The sequence below is a fragment of the Corella eumyota genome, chromosome 5 (genome assembly GCF_963082875.1).
Source record: "Corella eumyota chromosome 5, kaCorEumy4.1, whole genome shotgun sequence".
Lineage (NCBI taxonomy): Eukaryota > Metazoa > Chordata > Ascidiacea > Phlebobranchia > Corellidae > Corella > Corella eumyota.
Genome location: NC_137494.1, coordinates 3,285,649 through 3,303,806, shown reverse-complemented (window position 1 = coordinate 3,303,806; position 18,158 = coordinate 3,285,649). Strand labels below are relative to the sequence as shown.

The 18,158-nt window shown below is 30.4% G+C and overlaps 2 protein-coding genes across 2 annotated transcripts; one reads left to right on the top strand and one right to left on the bottom strand.

The window, feature by feature from the left end:
- Positions 1-137: 137 nt before the first annotated feature.
- Positions 138-659, bottom strand: LOC145752647 (uncharacterized). Its single transcript, XM_082568952.1, has 3 exons — positions 465-659; positions 295-394; positions 138-220 (listed from the first exon to the last, which is right to left on the bottom strand). The coding sequence occupies exons 1-3, from the start codon at positions 657-659 to the stop codon at positions 138-140; spliced, it is 378 nt and encodes a 125-aa protein (XP_082425078.1).
- Positions 660-1,146: 487 nt separating this feature from the next.
- On the top strand, positions 1,147-16,937 carry LOC145752644 (cullin-9-like). Its single transcript, XM_082568948.1, has 35 exons — positions 1,147-1,242; positions 1,645-1,770; positions 1,894-2,017; positions 2,094-2,191; positions 2,365-2,518; positions 2,722-2,900; positions 3,319-3,427; positions 3,491-3,592; positions 4,213-4,271; positions 4,350-4,447; positions 4,525-4,687; positions 4,951-5,089; positions 5,220-5,281; positions 5,404-5,499; positions 5,676-5,780; positions 5,966-6,095; positions 6,180-6,376; positions 6,473-6,624; positions 6,715-6,816; positions 7,015-7,192; positions 7,289-7,423; positions 7,894-7,967; positions 8,042-8,162; positions 8,509-8,602; positions 9,161-9,294; positions 9,486-9,698; positions 10,011-10,154; positions 10,345-10,531; positions 10,605-10,776; positions 11,324-11,522; positions 11,718-11,890; positions 12,203-12,321; positions 12,405-15,735; positions 16,162-16,282; positions 16,459-16,937. The coding sequence occupies exons 1-35, from the start codon at positions 1,147-1,149 to the stop codon at positions 16,504-16,506; spliced, it is 7,734 nt and encodes a 2,577-aa protein (XP_082425074.1). The 3' UTR covers positions 16,507-16,937.
- The last annotated feature ends 1,221 nt before the right edge of the window (positions 16,938-18,158 follow it).

Genomic DNA, 18,158 nt, shown 5'->3' with positions numbered 1-18,158 from the left:
AGAAGCGTTTAAAAGCGTTTTCACTACTTAAATTATGTAAAACTAAGTTAAAATGTAAATAAATCTAAGTTTAAAACCTGTATTTAATAGTAATATAAGGTTTTATCATCGCTTTGGACAATAAATCGAGAACATAATTATGAATTGTAGTATTCTCTTCTGTAATTTATCAAGGCTAGTTCTAGAACAATTCGAAGCACAAATAGTAACCCGTTAAAAGCTGTAAAATATTAGTTTAAGGTTTGCGTAATCTATTTTCTAGTTTTTTTTGATATTTGCTTATTTATAACTTACTAATTAGAGTACAAGAAATTCTGTCTGTATTTCGTTTGTAGCGAGAAGTGGTGTAAACAAATGCCAGCATTGACATAATGAACGCGAGAATGTGAAATACCTAATAAACAAACTATTTTTAATAGGCAGTTTAAGCATTTTTGCCATATATTTATATAAGTTCAACTTACCAAGGTAATGTATGTAAAGCTTTGCGTCGTTTCCAAAGGATTTTCAAGAATTGTGTACTGGACAATATCATTAGTAAGGCCAGCCAGTAAAACAACACCAAGTAATGCAGAAAGCCGAGAATAAAACTCATCAGCGCGCAATCTTTTGCCGAAACATACTGTATTAACTCTATTGCCAATTGAATTACTGGCCATTCCATACTTAACTCGAGATGGCGAGCGTAAGTATAGGTGTACCAAATTAGGTCCCGCGATAGCGGGTCATCATTCACTTGGTTTACCTCTAAAATTATTTCTTCTTTCTCAAAAAATTAATTAAGAATTTGTAATCATTTAATTGTCTTAAAAAGTTGCTTATGACAGCATAATATAAATTGTACTACATATTTTAAAATGCACGTGTTGAGATTTACTATAGAAATCGTATAACAATATTATTATTGTGACGCATGGTGGTTGTTGTTATTTATTTTGTGCAAGCATTGGAACGAAACAAGGAAGTTTAAGAAATTTATTTTTATTTTTAAATATTAACTTAATAACTCATGCCTAACAGACTAAGTTTCTGTAAATATTAAACAAGAATTTTGTTTTAGTTTTTTGCTTAGATTGGTATAACAAATTTAAGAATAAAATGTGATATATTGTTGGTTTAAACGAACTGACGAACGTGAAAATTAAGATGGATTGTTTAAAAGTTATTTTAAACAGTGGAGAAGTTCTGGAGCCTAGAAAAATTATAAGAAGAAGGGTTTTGAATGGAAATTTGCAAAACCTGGTACGTAAACCAACGTATATTGTGGTTGCATTGGTATTAAAACCAATGTCACATAATTTTTTTTCTAATTTTTGTGCTTAACAGAATATCACACTAGTGGCAGAGCAGTAATAAAAAATAACAACAGAACCTTTAAATAGTTAAATAAAAAAACTTTTGGTTTTTTTAAATTTTGTCATTTCTTAGTCTGGAAAGTAGAACAGTTTTCGACGAGATCTCGTGTGTGCAAGGGTAAAAAAAGGTGTGACCGTGCTAAAAAACGCGATTTTTTTTAAACCAGCCGTGCAAAACGTTAATTTCAGGCGTGCATTTTTTTCACCGAAAAAATCATATGCATGCATGCTGCCCTACTTTCCAGACTGTGTCATTACTGTGTCATTGTTATAATTATTTGATTTTAAGGTCAAATGGAAGATAAATCATCCTGATGAAAATTCATTAGAAGATTGCGCTTCAACCTCAACAGCCTTGACGTTAATTGAAAATAAAACAACACAATCAATTTGTTTATGGATGTCTGACGATGAGGTTACAGTTATTTTAAAATATTTAAAAAAAAAACTTTTTGAAACAGGAACTGATGATTTAATAAGAATTAAAATATTTTTAAGTCACAATATTTGAACATTTTTTGAATCGTATCATTTTTAGTTGCAACTATGTTGTCCTAATTTGTGTCACAAAAATTCTTGTAATGACTCGACTAAAAATGGATCCCCTGAAACTGGTGACTTATCAACTTCTGATATGGAATATTTTGATGACATGAAACTGGGTAAACTAGTTAACTATTTGAAACCATGCGCAAAAAAATTAAAACCTGAAACTGTAAATTGGTTTATTTTATTAAGATGTTTCCTTATTTGTAAAAAGAGCAAGAAATCAGATGGAAAAAATTCGAAGTAATTCAGCAAAGAAACCTTTAATAAATCTCTCGCATACCCTTCAAGTAAATTTTATTTTTATCTATTTAAAAAGCGTTTTATATTTCTTGACGATTATAAAATTTATTTTTAAAAACAACTTAATGACTAATTATTGTTTTATATTTATAAAAAGGCCCTATCAGCTTTAAATAGTTTTTTTTTTTTATGTTTTTTTACGATAATATTTTATTTTTAGGTTTTAAACACATATGCAAGTTTCGATATGATGTCAAGTGTTTTCAGAGAAACAGGAGCTTTGGATTTAATATTGGATCTTATGTTTTCGACTAACATAAAAACAAGACATGCTGCCGGGAAAATATTAAGAGCTTTAGCTTCACATGATGCAGGTATAAATCAAAACCTTTTTAACCATAGTTGCTTTAATTGTTAGATAAAAAGTAATGTTGTAGGCCGTGATACTAACTATATTGATTTTATTTTTTACAATAAATATATTTTTTTAGTTATTTTCCTAAAAAATGAAATGTTGTGAATTGTTGAACAGCTGCGGTAAAAATTTATGTTTCGTGACAAAAATTTTAATTTTTAGGAAGTCGAGCTTATGTCCTTCTTGCACTCACCAAAGAGAAAAATCAAACCCCTCTAGTGAAGGAAAACGACCACTTGGTGGACTATGAGCATTGCTCAATGGTGATGGAATTGTTCAGTGAAACTGCATCGAGTGAGGAGGCCCAAGTGGTGGCTTTGGATTTGGTACAACTTCCACATGTTAGTGCTAATTAACATTCTTGTGTTTGTTTAAATACAATCTCCGGCAGCGTGGTGTGGTGGTAAGAATACTTGCTACACCACACATAAAGTCGTGGGTTCGATCCCCACTGATATTATGCTGTAGCGCCCTTGAGTAAGGCGCTATATAAATGGTATGAACTCTTGCTGAGCCAGCACTTGATCAGCAGCATAATTACCGGGCAATTATAATTTATAATATCCCAAACTGCCACAGGCAACTCGAGACTGGGTCGGAGTAACTGATGGGACTCTATGTTTGAATTGCGCATTCGACTTTTCCACATCAAGGATAAAGATATATACGAAAAAAAAACTAAAAAAAACTATCTGTAAAATGATGTGAAAAAAAGGTGTTCAAATTTTCAAAATGTTAACAAAATAAATAATTTTTAAGGTATCCAGCAAAATCTTGTTCACTTTAATGAAAAAATATCTTCGAGTTGCTTCCTTGTTTGATGAAAACCAATCTCAAACTTTCAACCAATTCAACTGGATGTTTCTAAGTGAGTTTTTTATTAAATTAAAAAAAAATTATTTTGACTTCAAAAAAATTAAAACTTTTACAGATGAAAATAGATTGTCAACAGAAAAGTTTCATAAATTTGATGTTGCCATGGTAATAAGCGATCTTATTCTCACACTGAGTCAAATAATGGGATGGAGACTAGGTAAGTTTTGTTAACTATGAAAAGAATCTTTGTTTAATAAAATAATAAGGTACACTAGGGATGGGCCAATCGAATCCGAGTCCGAGTACTCAGCCCGAGTATTAGGAGTATTTTATTACTCGTGCTTTTCAAGCATTTTTTAGTACTCGGACGCCGAGTAATAATTTGTCATTTAAGATCGTATACGATTTACTTTACATAAAAAAAAAAGAAGTTTGCCCTTTTCTAATAAATTATAATCTACTCACAAATATATTACGTTATTTAAGCAACGATTACGTAACAAATACAGTTTTTACATAGTAAAAGTTTACGCATAATAAATTTGAGACTTTTACCTTTTTTGTTTGGACTTAAAATGAAATTGCTATCAGCGGTAAGTAGTTTTGCCAATGTTAAACACTTTACAAATTATAAATACAGGTTTTTTGGCAAATTTTGCAGTTTTAAAAATATGCGGGAAAGATTCTCGTCAACAGTTATATACGTTTAAATGACGTCATGACTGAGTACTCGGACTCGGCCAAGTATCGCAACAAAATACTCGGACTCGTCGAATCCGAGTAATTTGGATTTTAGCCCATCCCTAATGTACACACACAATTTTTGATTTTATTTAGAGCCAACTGTTGATAAAGATATGCTGACAAATTCAAAACTTACAAATCCAACTAAGGAGGTAAATATATTTGTATCAAAAAAAGGGATTTTGAGTTTTTAGAGTTATAGTTCAACTTTTTTTGTTATAAATTTTTAGCACAAATCATTGTTTCCAAAAAAGTTTAAAAAATCCTCAGTTGACAAGAAACTATTGGCAACTCTGCTCAAATTGAATAAAACATCTTCAACATACAAGTAAACAAAACTAAATTTAAAAAAAAAATTGTTTTATTTTAACAATTTTAAAAATCTTTTCCTTTAAATTTTTGCAGAACTTTGGGTTCTTTTGAGACAAAACGTGAATATTCAGACTACCTGAGATCGGAAGTTACTTTAAACTGTTGGCTAAAGTTAACGATTAAATATCCTGATGTTAATATTGGGGAGGAGGGAAACTATAAACAATATGATGAGTCAAGGCAACATCCTGTTCAGGTGAAGTTAGCAATATTTAATTTTAAAAATGATTTTATTAAAAATATTTTAATTTTCATGGCCTTAACATAAAGTAGCATTGGTTACCCCCGACCTATTCTTTAGATAACTTTTTTTGCTCAGCAGGAGTTTTTCTTTATTACAACACATTATTGAAGAGCATAAGTAAATGAAAGTAGTTGAAATTACACTCAATATTTTATGCTTAAAAGCAAGATGTAGATACTAAATTTTTGAACACCTTAATTTTTATTATTTAAAAGGTATACTGGCCAAGATTGGGTCGAACAACCTGGGTTAATTGGGACGATTTAACAATGATGGGAACTTCGAATAAAAACTCAGATATTTTAATAAACTCAACTAACCCAGAAAACTCTATTTTATGGCCAATATTATCAGGTAATTTTAAATCACTTTTAATTTATAAAGAAAGTAATTTTGAATAATATTTGTGAAATGCCAATTAGAAAATAGATTATGGTTGTAGCTATATATAAAAGTAACCCAGTATTTACTTATATTTTAAAAGGTATGACCTGCAAAGTAGAAAAGTTTTATGAAATTAAGGGAAAAAAAGAAGCTAAAACAGAGGTAAAATAAAAAAAAGTTTTGTATAAAAAATAAAATGTTTGTTAAAATAAAATGGAGAAGAAAATGAAATCCAATTAATAATATTAAAATCGCTAATTTTTTATTTTTTTGGCAACACTCAGGTTATTAGCCAATCAGAATGGTGGAATATGTTGTTCGTTGCAAGTTATATGAAGACAGAAGTTAAAACAGAAATACTAAAAATTATCAAAGAAAAGGTTTAAAATAAATAAATAATTGAATTTTTTTACCATTTATAGTGCCTTACTTAAGAGCGTTACAACATAAAAGCAGTGGGAATCAAACCCTTGACCTCATGTAGTGTAGCAAGTGTTCTAACCACCGCATTGCTCTGTCGGTTACAAATAATGATTTAATTATAATTTATTTTTAGTTTTCGAATCTGGATCATTTAAGTTGTTTTATTCCTGATAAAGAAACTTTAATAAAAATTTTATTTTTAATTGATATCAACAACTTTGAAAATTCAAATGAAAAGGTAATTTTAAACTTTTTCAAAAAATAAATATTTTTTCAAAAAATACCTTTTTAAAATCTAAAAAACCCATTTTCAAAAAATAAATGTTCAGTTTCTTATTTAAAATGTATTACCTAAATTTGAATTTGTGTATTAAAAAAATAAAGAAAAATACAATTTTATTATATATTGTTTTTTTTTACAAGGGTCATTTACAAAATATCAGCCAGCTAATAAAGTCTGCTAAAGCTGAGGATAAAAACGAAAACTCTAATCAACCATCCACGAGTAAGAAAAACCTGACAGAAAATAATAACATCAAGAAAATAAAAACCGGTAATTTGCTTAAATTTTTATAAAAAAAAACTTTTTTGCTTTCTTGGCAATAAAAAATTATTAATTCAATTTTTATTTTTTTAGGTGAAAAAAATGTTTTGGCTGACATGGGCGAAGAAACGAGTTATGATGTCATAAACTATGATTATGTTACTATGAATGATGTCATAATTCAAAGTGATGACGTTGTAAAGCAAAGAGCAAAAGCACAAGAAATGGGACTGAGAATTAATTTAATCGTTGATGATAAAACCTCGAAAAAATTCACGAAACTTTTGATGGTAAAAAGATTTTTTTAATTTTAATAAATACAAAAAAGTTATTTATTTTTAACATATATATTTAGGGAAAATACAATTTTTTTTGTATTTATTTAGATCGATGAAAATTACAAATTTTCAGAACATTTGATTTTGAATTTTACAAAAAGTCCAAATCTAAACCATGTTGGAAATTTATTCCAAGCAAATTACGAAAACGAGGACAAATTATTGCTAATGTTAACCTATCTAGCTTATATAGTCACAAGGTTTTTATCATTTTATAAAAATTTTAAAAAATTTTACCCTGTTTTAAGATAAAGTATTTTTTATTTACCATTTTTTTATTTTTTTGTTAGTCACAAAGCCCCTTGTTTAAGAAACGAGAATTCTGGTGAGGCAAAAGATTATATTTCCAAGCTAGCATTACCTTTTTCAAAAACTTCAAAATCATATAACAAGTGAGATTTTTGCATTCTTAAATTAATATAGACTTTAGCCTTTTTTTTATAATATAATCCTTTTTTTGTCGAAAACAAAATTTATAATTATTTGTTTAAAAAGGTACATAAAAAGTGTATATATATATACTTCAAAAAAAATTTTTTTTTTAAATAATTTAACTTTTAAAATTTTGTGATGTTGTTATTGGTTAATAGTGACATCATAATCGCCTACATCCATCTCGTGTACAGTTACTTAAATGATACTGGTGATAAATTGATCCAACAAGAAAGCTTAGAATCAATTTTTGCAACTACGGGTCACATCCAAATTATCCTTGAATTAGTTTCAAATCATCCTGACAACTTAGAAGTTGTTGAACCAGCAATTTTGGTAAAAAAAATTAAATTTAAAATTAAAATTCTTATTTTATTTACCATTAAAAAAAATTTTTTTTTTTAAATTTAAAAATTTAATATTTGTTTTTAGTGTATCTCAAAGGTAATGATGGCATCTCAGTTTGCTGAATCAGCTTCAACTAATAATTTTAATTTTTCTTTGTTGTCCGCTGTTTTGTGTTCTATAATCACCGATGAAACAGGCAACTCGGAGTACAAAGAAACAGTAAAAAATTTTATGATTTTTTTATCTTACCGACTTAATTTTATATTTTTTTCAACACTACCTTAAGGTTTGGGTTTTTTTTTGTTGCTAGGATAAAATCATTGTTTAAACATATAACGTAGATAACAAAAAAAAAGTTTAATATTTATGTTTTTTTTTTATCTTACTGGCTTATTTTTTCATTTTTTAATACCACCTTAAGGTTTGGGTATTTTTGGTTGCTAGGATATTGAGGGCTGTTGTGACATGTTTATGCTATTCCCTAATACCGGGCTTAAGGGGGCGAATAGTTTGGCATTGGTGCGGCACGAACCTAAACCTTTCCGCAAATAATTCTATACTATAACTTGTATATCACATTGACGTACAAATTTTTAATATTTATAAGAAGTTTTTAAATTTGGTATGTGATTCTGTTTTTTTTTAAAACATATTGTGGAAAATTTGTGCAACAAAATTTTAATTTTTAGAGAGGGGTGGATCTAATGACAAACTTGGTTCATGCAATAAGTTTAATGGTGCAAACAAGTGAAAAATCTTTCGGGTAATTATAATTTTTTTTTAAATTATTTTACCTATAACTTTTTGTTAAAGTAAATACAATTTTTTTGTTTTCAGGGATGAAATATTTTACGAAATATCGTGTCTGATTTGTATGATATTACGCCAAGATAAATCCAATATCTTTCTAACCCAAAACAAAGAAATACTGAAAAAAATTCACGCCACTTTATTTAAGGTAAGTTTTAAAGAAATTTTGAATTGTTTTAATTTCTACAAATTTTTATATTAAAAAAAATTGTGATTTGGTTAATATGGTTAAATGGTTAATATGGTTAATATGGTTAAATGGTTAATTTGGTTAATATGGTTAAATGGTTAAAATGGTTAATATCGTTAAATGGTTAATATGGTTAAATGGTTAAAATGATTAATATGGTTAATATGGTTAATATGGTTCAATGGTTAAATGGTTAATATGGTTAATATGGTTAAATGGTTAATATGGTTAATATGGTTAATATGGTTAATATGGTTAATATGGTTAATATGGTTAATATGGTTAAAATGGTTAATATGGTTAGGAGGTTGGTGGTAAAACACGCAAGATGATGTTAAGATGGAAAGGTCTGATGGTTTCTATGACAGTGGTCGACATTTTAGAAGATAATATAAGTGGTTTGTATAATATTTTTAAATTGTAAAAATTCTTTAACATCTGCCCACTTCACCAAGAACTGTTTAACTGAATAAAATTTTTCTAAAAATCAAAATTTTAAAAGCAAAGTAATACTGTAGTTTAAGATGTTTTTTTTTGTATATATCTTTATCCTCAATGTGGGAAAGTTGAATGCGCGACTTAAACATAGAGTAACATCAGTTACTCCGAACCAGTCTCGAGTTGCCTGTGGCAGTTTGGGATATTATAGATTATAATTGTCCCGTAATTTTTCTGCTGATTAAGTGCTTGCTCGGCAGGAGCTCGTACCGTTTATAGCGCCTTACTCAAAGGCACTACAGCATGAGATCAGTGGGGATTGAACCCACGACCTCATGTGTGGTGTAGCAAGTGTTCTTACCGCTACACCACGCTGCCGGTTTTGAAGAAGGGGTTGGTTTTATTTTTTGAATATTTTAATTCTCAGTAAAAAGTCTATTTAAAAATTAATTTTTAAATATATAACAGTTTTCCAACTGGTTCCATTTTTTTTAACATAAAACCTTAATTTATTTTAGAGGACGAGCTACATATTGGCCATTTTCAACTCAGTGATGTCACAAAACCTAATTTAGTTGAAAAGTCAGTAAATCTGACCGACAAATTAGATTCACTTTCTGATAAACAAGTAAAAGAAGAAGTAAAAGATTTGGTAAATTATTTTTGTTTAAATTTCCGCTAAAGCATTCTTGAGTTTAAACCAAGTAATAAGTATATACTGTAGTATGTAGTGTATTAAATATAGGTTATGATATTTTATTGATTTTAGAAAGTATTTGTGTAGACTGTTCATATATTTTTTTCTTCTGTAATTACAAAAAAAAAATTTTTACCGTTTTACAGATTTGCAATAATGTTTTACAAAAATTAAGAACGTCCATACCCTTATCTGACTCATTACTCCACTGCGTTGAAACCTTTAAAGTTTTTATGGAAAAATATAAAAAACTAAACCCACTCTTAGATGAAGAGTATTGGACGGAAGTTTTAAATAGTTTAAACCAAATTTTAGTTCAATGTTCTAATGAGAGCAGTTCTACTGTTACCAATCTTTCGGTAAGTTTTTTTTTTCATAAATAGTTTTATTTACACAGCAGCATGGTGTAGTGGTCAGAACACTTTTCGTTACTAAATAAGGTCCTGGGTTTGATCCCCACTGCTCTCATACTGTAGCACCCTTAAGTTACGCACTATAATTGGTATAAACTCCTGCTGAGTCAATGCTTAATCAGCGGCTCAATTATAATCTATTACATTCAAAACTGCCACAGGCAACTTGAGACTAAGATGTGAAAATTACTTATGAATAATAAAATCTGATATTAAACAAAATGTATTATTCACCAATCTTAAAATTACATTTTCTAGATTGAAATAGCCAAAAATATTATCGAAATCTTTGAAATAATGATTGAAATTGATCAAAATTTTGCTGCCCAGTTATGCGTCTTAGAAACAAAACAAGTAATTAATAAACTTCAAGATAAACATGGAGTTGAAGGTTTTACTGAGGTAGTTTAGTGAATTGTTTTTAACAAAATCTTGTTTTTTGGATAAAACTACTAAAATATTTTAATTGGTTAATACCAATTTTTTGTCTTACTGCCAGTGCTTGACTTCACTATGTGAGGTTCTGGGTTCGATCCCCGCATTACGTGTATTGAAATTTTGTTCTTTAAAAGTTTAAATTTTTTTTTTTAAGTCAATGAACAAATTAAAGAAAACAATCCAAACTCATGAGCACCAACTAGTGTTAAACAATCGTGTTTTAGCTATTATACTCGGTGGTTGTATCTCTAATGCCCTCGAGTGTGTGGACGAAGCAAGGAAAGAGAATAAACTAATAAATATTCCAATGTTCCGAGGCTTGTTGGAAAATCTTTGCAAAGGTAAAAAAGATTTATTTAAAAATTTTTTGGATATTTTTAAATTTTTTTTTTTTAAAAACTTTAAATTTTCTAGGTTCAGAGATTGACACAACAGATAACAAATGTTGGGAGAAAATCGAAGTTTCATCAAATTCTCGACACATTTCGAAACTAACCGACGGGAACCCTGAAACTTATTGGGAAAGTAACGGAAATTCAGGAGCGCACTGGATAGAAATTTATGTGAAAAAGGGAATTATTATCAGGTAAATATTTGTATGTATTTTGTTCTTGTTATAGTCAGGTCATTTTAAAAATTTGGAGTTATTGCCTTATTTAAATTATTTTTTTTTGTATATATCTTTATCCTCGATGTGCGAAAGTCGATTGCGCGACTTAACATAGAGTAACATCAGTTACTCTGACCCAGTCTCGAATTGCCTTTAGCAGTTTGGGATATTATAGATTATATTTGCCCGATAATTATACTGCTGATTAAGTGCTGGCTCAGCTGAAGATCATACCGTTTATAGCACCTTACTCAAGGGCGCTACAGCATGAGGTCAGTGAGGATTGAACCCACGACCTCATATGTGGTGTAGCAAGTGTTCTTACCACTACACCACGCTGCCGATATTTGATTAAGTAAGTACCAGTGGACGCCTACCCAACGATGCTATGATATGGAAGCAGTGGGATTCAATCTCAGGACCTTATGTAGTAATGCCCAGTACATTTTTGTTTATTAGAATTGGTGATTTAAGATTTACTTAATATTAATTTATTAAAACACCAAAACAAATGTTATGATAGGAAAATGACCATTACTGTGGCACAAGAGGATTCGAGTTACATGCCGGCACGAGTCGTGGTATTTGGTGGCACGACATCAAGTGACACAACACAAATTTGTTCTGTGACGTTGGGTTCATTAGAAAATGAAATTGTGATTCTGGAAAATGCGAAAAAATATTGGCCACTAATTAAAATATCTATTAGAAGATGTCAACAGGTTAGGAAAATTTTTATTTAATATCCTTTAATTTGTATAATAAAATTATTATGTTTTTAAATTTTTATTTAAAGAACTTAAACTGAATACTTCCTTTAAATTGGAACCCTTAAATTTACCATTGAATCATGGTAAAAATAGATTTTATATAAAAAGATAATAAAAATGGTAAGTTAACTGTTTTTTTTTATATAGGGAGGTATAGACACAAGAATTCATGGTCTAAAAATAATTGGTCCAAAACCCTCATTTTGGCCAACATTTCATCATCAACTCTATGTTAGAACTACACTGTATTATAATGTACAAGCGCAGATGTGGTTGGGGGAAAATTGTGGTGTTAAGCAAATCTTAGAAGTTCCTAAAAAGTAAGTGAACACTTGCTATACCACACGCGAGGTTGTGGGTTCAATCCCCACTGATCTCATGCTGCAGCGCCCTTGAGTAAGGCACTGGGGCAATTATAGTCTCTATTATATCCCAAACTGCCACAGGCAACTCGAGACTGGGTCGGAGTAACTGTTGTTACTTTATGTTTAAGTCGCGCATTTGACTTTCCCACATCGAGGATAAAGATATATACACAAAAAAAATTTGGTGACTTTTTGTATACTTCTATTAGATTTTTACATTTAGGTTTATATTCAAATATATTTTGGGCAACATTTTATTTTTTTTAGGTACATGTCAGTTTTGAAACATGAACAAGAATTTGCTGATTCATTTCTTCCGACTGCTGAGTCAGCGTTGGTGCTCGGTCAAGCATGTCAATCTGTTTTGTCGGGACCAATATTAAAAGGTAAAATTTCAAACTTTAAATTTCAAGTAAAAAATTGTTTTTTATTTTGTGTAATTTTGTTAACAAGTTTATTTTCTTTTTAGTTTTGTTTAAGAAGGAAGCAAACAAGGAAACTAATCTTGGATTTAATGAAAACCCGCCAACTTTATTTGGCAAATTAATTGCTCAATACTTTATTCAATATCATGACCAAACTAATTCCATTCCATCCAAGTTCCGACAACTAATTCGACTTTTATTAGACCTCGATAGTGCCCATGGGGGTGAAAATAGCAAAGAAAATACGAAAAATACTGAAAATGTAGAAAATGTTCGAAATTGGACAAAAAAAGTTCAACCTGGACCTGGGTTTAAAAATACGACAACAAGTGACAAGGGTTCAGAATCTGAAAACTTATCTCACAAACAAACTTCAACTGATGTCGCAAGCTCATCTGTTCAAAATAACGACGTTCATTTTCATATTGGTCTCATCATGAAATCGTGGAGTGAACTAACTGGCAGCAAATTTTCAGAATTCTTAAATGAGGTCCTGAGTACATTTGAAGAAAAAAATGAAGATCAGTTTAAGTTTGTGTTTGATCAAATCTACAAGGAAAGCAAAAAGCTGGAAAAGTGCACGAAAGAATTATTTTCTAACGAAATCCAGTTCTCGATTTTATGCCCGATTGTAATGTGGAATTCTGTTGTGTTCAACGATATTAAAAACAGTGTAAAAATCTGTTTTATTTTCTGTACAATCATTCATAACCATCTTACTGGCAAAAGCAACGATTACAGAATTTTTGATCAGGTTAAAGAAATTTTACCGGTGTGTTCTAACTTATTTTCAACATTCGAAGAGGTTTACTGTTTGTTTTTGTCGGAAAGATTGCTTAACGGAATCAGCGTGTCCTTAAAACTTGAAATCGAAACGTGTACTTCAATTCAGATGTGTTTTTTCAAACGAAATCCTGTAAAGATGTTGCAAGATGTTAAAACTTCTCATGAAATGATGCAGCGTTTTACTTGTAATTATTTAGAGAATTATGATCATGAATTAACTAACAATTTTGTTGAAAATCAGGAAGAAATTTGGAAAAATTATAACTTTTTAAGCAACGGAAATTTTGATGTTAAAGTAATATGGCCTGGATTTAAGTTACCTTCTCAAAATCCACTTCAACAAATCATTAAAGTTATTCCCAAAGTTGCACCGGAGTTATCTGATTGGATGACAAATTTTGAGAGTTTTTGTCGAAATGAGAGAATCGGAAACTCAAATTGTTTATTCGAAAAAGGCAACACTGCCTTACACTGGACATGGTTGGGTTGCGGTGAACTTCATGACCTTAAAAATCAAATAAATTTAAACGTTACCACACTGCAGATGGTGATTCTTTTGCATTTCAACTCTGCAGACAAAGTAGATGTAAAGTCTTACATGGAATGTAAAGAGGGTAAATTTGCTGTGGACTGTTTAATTAAGAAAAAAATAGTCATTCTCAAAGAAAACTTTTTGACTTTAAGAAACAACATTGAAAATAATGTTAATTGTGTCCTTGACAACATGACATCATTGCAACAGGTTGATGACATCATCAGTTATGCATCAACAGCTCGGAAAGCAGTACTCGATTGTGCAATCGTGCGTATCGTAAAGCAAGAGGTCAATATTCTGTGCGACCTTGTGATCGAAAATGTGATAAAATATTGCTACAAACCTACAGAGTCAAAATACACTGAAAATAAAACTCAAGAGAGATTTTTACCGGCGGTTAATGATATTAAAACCAGATGCGATCATTTAGTTAACTTGGGTTATATTTTCTACTCTAATGATAAGCAGGCTCTTTCTTATACTCAAGACGAAGTTAACACGGAATTGCAGTCCACTAAAACAAAAAATGTTTCGTCTGAAGCTAAAAAATTTGTTAAAGAACAACCAAAAAGTTTTAAAAAACTGAATAATGAACCCAAAATAGTAAATCTGTGGAAGGATATTTCTAAGACTCCATTTCAAAAACCTCTTTCAATTTTTTCTGGTTTGGATTTTGAAAATGTTCAACTCACAGAATCTGATATTTTTGATAAAATCACTTCATCAATTTGTTACATTAATGAAATCGCAAAAGTCGGTTTAGATATCGCAGAAGCATTGTTAATTGAATTCGAATGGAATTTGGATAAATTGATGGCCTCCTATTTCGAAAATACTGAAGTAACTTTGGAAAAAATCAGCTTTAGTTCGCCGGATGCAATATTCTCATCTGAATGTCCAATTTGTTTAACAGAAACAGATAAAACCAAGTTGTATGCTTTGTACTGTGGACATAGGTGCTGTAAACAGTGTTTAGTATTCTATATACAAACCCAACTCGACTTAGATTTAGCTGCATACACCACTTGCTTTATACCAAACTGCAATGCTAGAATAACCAGCCAAGTTTACAATGATTTATGCAAAAAAATGTTTGCAAAGTATGGCAACTCTTTGACGCGGTCTTTTATTGAAGCAAACCGAGATATCTCTTTCTGTCATAACCCCAAAGGCTGTGAAAAAATTGTAAGTAAGACCAATCAAGGTAAGTGTATGGCTTGTGGCTGGCAAACTTGTTTTTCGTGCTCATACGTCGAAGACCATCAACCTGCCACTTGTGGGCATATGTCACAATGGATTGACGACGGGGGGTATTATCATTGCATGGATGAAGATGCACAAAGTCATCATTTAGCAAGGTTGATAGCAAAGCGATGCCCCAACTGCCATGCTAACATCGAAAAAAATCATGGATGCCTGCATATGAAATGTGCAAAATGTCAACACGACTTTTGCTGGCGTTGTTTACAGTCATGGCAACCAACACATAAAGACTACTTCCACTGTAGCTCCAAAGTTAGCAAGTTTGCCCACGCTGGTTTTAAATTTATTGAGTACAATAAGAGATGTCAGTATCACAATAAAGCCAAACAATTTGCCTTCGATGTTCATGACAGATTAACTTCTTATAGTGATCCTGCCATCAACCATCTTCATTTAAAGTTTGCATTCGAGTTATGCACAAAATTAATCGAATGCCGAAAAGTGCTTGCATACAGTAATATATTCAGTTACTACACCTATCAAGATAAAACAGCATGTCTGACTCTACACTGTACAACCTTGGAGAACAAGACTTTGGAACTGCAAGAATTTATCACTGAATTACTTCTCAAAACTGCCGATATTAAATACACAGTATCTCAAATTAGTGATGACAAAATAACACAAGGATTAAGAATAACAAATGAATGTAGCAACCTGATCAGCTCCGTTGTAACTTTTGCTGAACAAAATCCAAAAGGAATTGAGGCGACAGAAATTGATGAGAATAATCTAGAAAAGGGAAGGCCAGCTGGGTTATCTGATAATGAACAATCATATACTACTGATTGGTAAATACATTCAATTTAAAAGATTGGCATTGTGGTGTAGAGGTCAAAACACTTGGCTTCACTACATAAGGTCGTGGGTTTAATCCTTATTTCTCCCATGTTGTAGCACCCTTGGGTAAGGCACTATGAATGGTATAAATGCCTGCTAAAACAGCACTTAATCGGCAGCTTAATTATTGGGCAATTATATTCTATGATATCCCAAACTACCAAAGGCAACCCAAGACTGGTCACTGTGACAAATGTTATTGGATGTTAAGGTCTTAAGTCGACCTTCCCACATTGAGGATAAAGATATGTAAAAAATTTTCAATCGATAATTTACTAAATAATTTTGTTCTTTGGTGTATCTTTTTTATCCTACTAAAAAGGGGAATATTTTAATTTCTCTTGCATGTATTTTATTTTTGTAATTTGAACCTCCAGGTCAACCATGGATGATGACGAGGATTCATCAGATGATGATGAGATTGAGGATGAAGATAGTTTAATGGATGATTATTATGACAACGCTGATCTTTATGAGGCTGGTCATATGTATGATCAGGTGACAAAAAAAAATTTGATTCTTGAATTTTTTTTTAAATAATAATTTTAGAGGGAAACAGTAAGAATCAAACTCAGGACCTCATTGGGTGATGTACAGTGCCATAACAAATATGTACTTCTAAGTTTTTAATTATTATGTAATAACAATTAGTTAAAATTTTATTTTTATTTTAGGATGCTGACAGTGAGCAAAGTGTTGAAAACTTTGGTTTGTGGATGTAGAAAAATACAAACAATTATTTTTTGGTCTCTTTTTTAAACCTCTACTATGGTAGTGAAAATGTATGTTATTTATTTTATTTTCATTTTAAAACTTTTTGTTATTTATCAGATATTTTAGATGAAGACTTTATTATTTTTGTTGATTTGTGTTTTCTTTAAAAGTTCAATATTTCAGTTAAAACTTTATATTTATTATAAAGCAAAAAATTTATTTTCTAACTATTATTAAAATCATGCTAAAACTGTGACTTTCTAAATACTTAAAACGAGAATTTTTATGCAAGTTTTAGTTTGTTAAAATAAAAGTTTTTTCTTTATTCCACGCTGGTATTACTTGAGGTTTTGAAGGATGGAAATTAGTGTTTTAAGTTCTGAAAAATATTATTTTTTAAAGTCTGCCATTTTGGGATGCTAGACATTATTTTCTTATTTCGTTCTTCCATGTCTATAGTTTTGTAAATAAATACCTTTAAAGCAATATTGTTTTAATTATCAAAAAGGTTAAATTAAAAATTATATAGGCAGTCTATACCGATTTTATTTGGTTATTTGTAAATATTTATAGGATTCAAAAATACAACCTTACTGGCAGCGTGGTGTAGTGGTAAGAACACTTGCTACACCACACATGAGGTCGTGGGTTCAATCCCCACTGCTCTCATGCTGTTGCGCCCTGGAGTAAGGCGCTATAAATGGTATGAACTATAATATCCCAAAACTGCCACAGGCAACTCGAGACTGGGTCGGAGTAACTGATGTTACTCTATGTTAAAGTCGCGCATATGACTTTCCCACATCGAGGATAAAGATATATACAAATAAAAAAAATAAAATAAAAAAAAAAAAAAATTTTGGATAAGTAAATTTAATATGGTAGAAATTCTGTTTTATCTTTTTTTAAATGTTTTTGCTTATTAAACAACTGTTTATGTTTAAGTGGTAAATACTCTAAAGCAATAATTCTAATCTAAAACAGGTTTATTTTGTTGTAAATTTCTTGTATTGTCATTCACGACTTTCGCTTCAAAAATTGACAATGCAGGGTTAGAAAAAAACGGCATTTTTTCTATTTTTTTCTAGAAAAAAAACGGCATTTTTTTTCTAGCCCTGTGCCATTCACCGAACTGGAACCAAACACTCATAGCGTAAGGTACATAAGGAAATGAACGTTGCATCTTAACCCAGAGAAAGCTTTGTATTATGTGGGCATTGTACTTGTTTTAACTTGTCTTAAATGTACTCGAGAAACACTTGTTACAGTTCGTAGAGTAGTCAAAAAGTTGAGTCATGTGCTTACTGTAGAGATTCAAGTAAGTTTACCAGCGCTTTATTTTAAGCAATCAAGGCTAATATTTCAAGTTATGCTAAGAAGTAATGTTTGCAGTTGGCTGTGGTCATAGGGGAAATATAAAGCCATAGTTAACCTTGTACAAACTAAATCACTATATTGACTATTCTTTCCAAGTATTTTAAGCTTTAGAAAGGGCGTCATGTAGCTTTTCCGTGCGTTAGTATAAATACAAAAAACACACGTGAAAAATGGCCTACTTGTTATTTCACGTTTTGTACTGAATACAAAACATGACATTTACTAAATGAAGTATACCAGTTTTAGATGTAGAATGTAAAGCTTATGTTTTAAATTCTATAGA

What these genes read in the sequence shown, in the direction of transcription:
- LOC145752644 (XM_082568948.1), top strand. Translation starts at nt 1,147, where the DNA reads ATGGATTGTTTAAAAGTTATTTTAAACAGTGGAGAAGTTCTGGAGCCT. An exon ending in TTTATGGCCAATATTATCAG is followed by an intron (nt 5,090 to 5,219) that starts GTAATTTTAAAT and finishes ATATTTTAAAAG; the next exon opens with GTATGACCTGCAAAGTAGAA. An exon ending in TTTAGAAGATAATATAAGTG is followed by an intron (nt 8,603 to 9,160) that starts GTTTGTATAATA and finishes AATTTATTTTAG; the next exon opens with AGGACGAGCTACATATTGGC.
- LOC145752647 (XM_082568952.1), bottom strand. Translation starts at nt 659, where the DNA reads ATGGCCAGTAATTCAATTGGCAATAGAGTTAATACAGTATGTTTCGGC. An exon ending in GCTTTACATACATTACCTTG is followed by an intron (nt 395 to 464) that starts GTAAGTTGAACT and finishes TTTGTTTATTAG; the next exon opens with GTATTTCACATTCTCGCGTT. An exon ending in AATTTCTTGTACTCTAATTA is followed by an intron (nt 221 to 294) that starts GTAAGTTATAAA and finishes AATATTTTACAG; the next exon opens with CTTTTAACGGGTTACTATTT.